Consider the following 4,729-nt stretch of genomic DNA (forward strand, 5'->3'; position numbering starts at 1 on the left):
TCTTTTAAAGTGTATCCAGTGTCTCTGGACGTTTCTAATTATTTTGGGAAATACAGAAAAATAAAAGTGTTGCCTTCCCTGAAGAATCTGTTTTCTGGGTCGCGCGTCCCACTTTCAAGCCACTGACTCGGCAGAACTCGACCAACAAACCCCTCAAATTGAATCCGTATTTGGTAATTGTAATCCCTCGTGCTCCTGATGCTGTGCATGTTAGAGAGTCTGGAAAGAAGCACCACGCGGCCTGCAGGAGATCTCCATGTCATATTCCACTCTGTTCTGCCTCGACGTTGTCATAACACAGACGTCGTCCTCTCTCCTCCAGGTGTGGTTCGACCGGAGGACCAATTACACCCGCTCCCTGGCTGTGATGTCCATGGTGGGCTACATCCTCGGACTGGGTGACAGGTGTGTTTCTCAGCCAAAAGAACACACTGTTACGGTACTGCTGCTTATCTTGAGACGTTAACGAGGACGCAATGTTTCTGTTCCCCAGGCATCCCTCCAACTTGATGTTGGACCGGTTAAGTGGAAAGATCCTCCACATTGACTTTGGAGACTGTTTTGAGGTGAGGAGGGAATTTATTTCAAAGCATGATCAAACTTTTTTGAGACTGACTAACCCCCTCCACCCTCCACTACAACCTCCCAAAGGTCGCCATGACCAGAGAGAAGTTCCCTGAAAAGATCCCATTCCGACTAACGAGGATGCTGACCAACGCCATGGAGGTACGCGACTCTTATGCTGGGATGAACACTTGTGTTGTAGTATTACTGCGTGTAGGCTAGCTTCAAAAGAAGAAACGTTAGCACACAACATCTATTTAAATGTATTCTTCTCCAAGCTACGTTTACTCCTCTAATGGACTGAATCCTGTCTGTGATTCTACTCCACTGTCATCTGTATTTTTTTTTGTTTTAGAATTGTGCAGCGTTTTGTCAGAGGTCAAGACTCACTGCGCGTTGTATTTGATGAGCAAAGAAGAAAAGGCATTAAAATGAGAACAACAAATTAAGTAATAAATTGTTGTTAAAAGCATGTTTAAAAGAAAAATGCCAGCATGTAAATATAAAGAGCCTCGTGGATCCTGCTCTTAACTACCACATACGTTGACCTTTCTTTAATGTGCAAGCACAAAACTCCGCCTTCTGAGGTTTACGTCCGGTTCTGCTTCAGGTGACGGGCTTGGACGGTAACTACCGGATCACCTGCCACACGGTGATGGAGGTGCTGAGGGAGCACCGGGACAGCGTCATGGCCGTGCTGGAGGCCTTCGTCTACGACCCGCTGCTCAACTGGCGGCTCATGGACAGTAAGTCGATCGTCAGCTGCTCACCTTCGGTACATTCGGCCTGGTCCAGGCTCCAGTGAAGGAACACAGGCGACCGGCAAATTGCACGTGGCAAACTGAAGTAACCGCCACGGTATCACGTGGCCATACCGACAACACTGAACGTGTTCGGGTTCAGCCCAGATGATACTTTTGTGCAAATGATTCCACTGTTTTGATGGTTGAGAGTTTGAAGCATTACGTTTCATCAGATGGGGCTAAAAAAATATATAAAGTGCACTCCAAGTCGTAAAATGAAAATCTATTTGGCTCGTATTTGCGGGAGAAATTGACCAAACGCTTAAGGAAGTGGTGTCGACGTCTAAAGGTCGATGGTTTAATTCAAGTGAACAAAGTGGATGAATATCTCTGGCACAACGTCTCAACTAATACGGTCTGGCCTCCCTTAAAGCAAGAGCAGCAGCATTCATCAGTTTTATTCTCAATGAGGAGTTTTCTATTTTTATTTGAACACATAATTATAATCATACATAGTAAGCACTTATTTTGATAATTAAAACGGTTATAAAAATAATTAAAAACAAATCCTCATCTTTTATTTAGTTTTACTATTTATGATTTCTGACTTACAGAAAGAAGATGACCCTGCAGTCCCTGTGCATTAGTTAGATGCTCATTTAGTCAATTTGGTGCTGCACTTTAAATCACTGTCAACACTTTCTGAATGACGATCACACAGCAGGACCTTAGTTAATGTTCTTTCAAAGTGCAGTGAAACATAACATACACAGCACAGATGTTTACAGTTCAAACCCATCTGATCTTTTAGTACTGTGAATATCAGAGCTTTAACTACTTGTAAAGGTTAAAAAGGAGCTTATTTCTTCTGCAGTTAAAAAGGTCAGAACAATGCTGCCGCTGCCGCTTCCTGAGCGAGGGATGAAAAACAGAATACAGCCATTGTCGAGAAAAAAGAGAAAGACTCGCTCTCACACATTCCTTGTTTCTGCCACAGCGAACACCAAAGGCAACAAGCGTTCCCGCACCAGGACCGACTCGTACACCGCCGGGCAGTCAGTGGGTGAGTCCGCAGCACAAACTGCACAGCCCTGTTTTCTGCGTAATGACTGTACGAACATGTTTAAACCCGCCGCCGCGTGTCCTCCCTCCTCAGAGGCCCTTGAGGGAATCGACCTGGGGGAGACCACACACAAGAAACCCGGCAGCACGGTGCCCGAGTCCATCCACTCCTTCCGTGAGTCGCCAGCTCATTCTGTCTTCCGCGGATTATTTGTTGAAGCCTTTCTTGTTGTTGTTGTTGTTTTTCTTCTTGCTGTCATAAATGATTGGTGTAACTGCTGCGCTATTGTTAGGCGGCACTCAAGTCCATTTGATTGGAGCTGCAGAGAGATGCACTTGCTTTCGCGGTTTCCAAGTTGGTGGCCGTTGTTGATGCCGTTATGTGTCTGTTTTTTCTTTTTCTTATTAGTCGGAGACGGCACGGTTCAACCTGAGGCTCTCAACAAGAAGGCCATCCAGATTATCAACAGAGTGAGAGACAAACTTACGGGTGAGTTGTGCAACACTCGCCGAGGACGCCGAGCTGCACGTTTGGATCTTTTAATTTTAAACACCAGCCTGTGGGGGGGGGTCCAGAAAGCCCTTAAGTATTAAGTTTGAACAAAATGTAAACAAAGTTGAAATTTTGTTGTGGAATAGGTTTATGTTAAAAAAAGATTTAATCACAGTTGTTATTTTTAACACTTAAAACAAGTGCAAAGGAAAATATCAAGTGGTCCTATGTTTGACTTTACTTTCTTCAGTCACATTATTATTATTATTATTATTATTATCATTATCATCATACTGTAGGCTAACCCACCACCTTTTCGTGTAGTGGAAAGGACCTGAAGAGTCCCTAGAAATCCCCCGGTGTCACTGATTGAAGTCCTCGAAGTGGAAGGGATCCGACCTCCGGGTAAAGGTCTTTGTTTTGATGAGAGGTTTGTTCCCCGCAGGTCGAGACTTCTCTCGCGATGAGACGCTGGACGTGCCAACACAAGTGGAGCTCCTCATCAAGCAAGCCACGTCACATGAAAACCTGTGCCAGTGCTACATTGGATGGTCAGTACTCGCCTGTTGTTGTTATTATTAGTATTATTATATCTGGTATTTTCTTCCTCCGTATTGAATCAGACCAGTGATACAACAGAAATCCACCCTAAAATCGCTTACCTAGATGATGGTCATTTTATATATATTTTCCTATGCTTCTTCTTCATGTTCTCTACTAGTGTACAGAACATGAAGCAGAACGAGACAGGCTTCAGTGAATCATTACTCTTTCTGTCTCCAGGTGTCCATTTTGGTGAAGAACCGCCTGCGGCAGACAAAGATAAACTTGACTTTTCTTTATTTGTTCTCACTGGTAAGCCAAGAAGAAGCACTCAACTCGGATATTCATCCCCAACAATGTGCTTCAGCGACACAGTGCCGAGCCTTTTGAGAAAGACATATTGTTTTGTTAATGTTGTAGAATTATCTGATTTTTCCAGTGGCATGTTTTTAAGGTTATGAGAAAAAAAAAGCTCACAGTTTTGGACCTATTGATCACAATTGAACTCAAATGACTTTCTTCTCTTTTAGCACCAGAATGAATTTGCTCAAGCTTTCTACAGTGGCCATATTGTAATAAGTTATGACAATTCTTACTTCACACGCTGTATCAAAAACCCACGAGTCCGTTGTATCATCGTGTATTAATGTGACCGATTTCAATAACTAACTTAAACATTCTTATTAAGTTTACTCGTGACAAGTCACATTTGATTTGAGATGATCATAATGTACCGTACGTGTGCCATTAAACCCTGTACAGAAACCACCGTGACCTCACTGTGTTCATTCGACAGAACACGCTGTTCATTTGGGGCGAGCTTGTCACATTTTTGTGAAAATAGAAAGAAGAAGAAGAAAAACTCCACTATTAAAAGGCTTTGTTTTTCCTTCTATTCCCACAGAGGGCACTCTGACTCCTAACAAGATCCTTCTCCATCTTTTCAGGAAACATTTTTGAGAGAGGATGCACTCATCAGGCCAGAGATGATGAGACTAGATTCTCATAAGAAAAAAACCCAACAGAAATCCTATGTCTTACAACAGCGGCTACTCTATATTCATCCTCATGTTTAAGACCACGGGGAGATGCAGTCATTCACAGAGAATGCAGTGCCCGACAGAAATAAAACTGTCCGAGGCAGCAGTGGAGACTACTATTAATTTCCCCGTGCTGTTATCTGGCCAGTGCAAGGTAGAGTCTGTTTTACTGGTGCTCATTGCTATTCCACCTCTCATTTCTCCATTTATTTCTTCCCCGCGTTCTCCCGTGAAGGTTAATTACTTATAGATAGTTAAGGATTAGGGATCAACAAAAAGCAGCC

At 43.3% G+C, this 4,729-nt stretch overlaps 1 protein-coding gene across 3 annotated transcripts in view; it reads left to right on the plus strand.

Moving 5' to 3' along the window:
- The window catches only part of mtor (mechanistic target of rapamycin kinase), a 73,887-nt gene extending 69,714 nt beyond the window's left edge, over nt 1-4,173 (plus strand). For 2 of the 3 annotated variants that reach the window (XM_034536616.1, XM_034536617.1), the window contains exons 50-58: nt 323-405; nt 494-566; nt 652-726; nt 1,175-1,310; nt 2,305-2,370; nt 2,464-2,544; nt 2,779-2,859; nt 3,308-3,413; nt 3,646-4,172. In XM_034536616.1, coding sequence (XP_034392507.1) covers nt 323-405; nt 494-566; nt 652-726; nt 1,175-1,310; nt 2,305-2,370; nt 2,464-2,544; nt 2,779-2,859; nt 3,308-3,413; nt 3,646-3,661 — 717 coding nt within the window. In that variant the 3' untranslated portion in view covers nt 3,662-4,172. Of the gene's footprint in view, nt 1-322; nt 406-493; nt 567-651; nt 727-1,174; nt 1,311-2,304; nt 2,371-2,463; nt 2,545-2,778; nt 2,860-3,307; nt 3,414-3,645 lie in introns of all 3 variants that reach the window. The other variant, XM_034536615.1, reaches the window with a different exon arrangement.
- Nucleotides 4,174-4,729: the final 556 nt, after the last annotated feature.

The sequence above is a fragment of the Cyclopterus lumpus genome, chromosome 7, assembly GCF_009769545.1.
Source record: "Cyclopterus lumpus isolate fCycLum1 chromosome 7, fCycLum1.pri, whole genome shotgun sequence".
NCBI classification, from domain to species: Eukaryota; Metazoa; Chordata; class Actinopteri; order Perciformes; family Cyclopteridae; genus Cyclopterus; species Cyclopterus lumpus.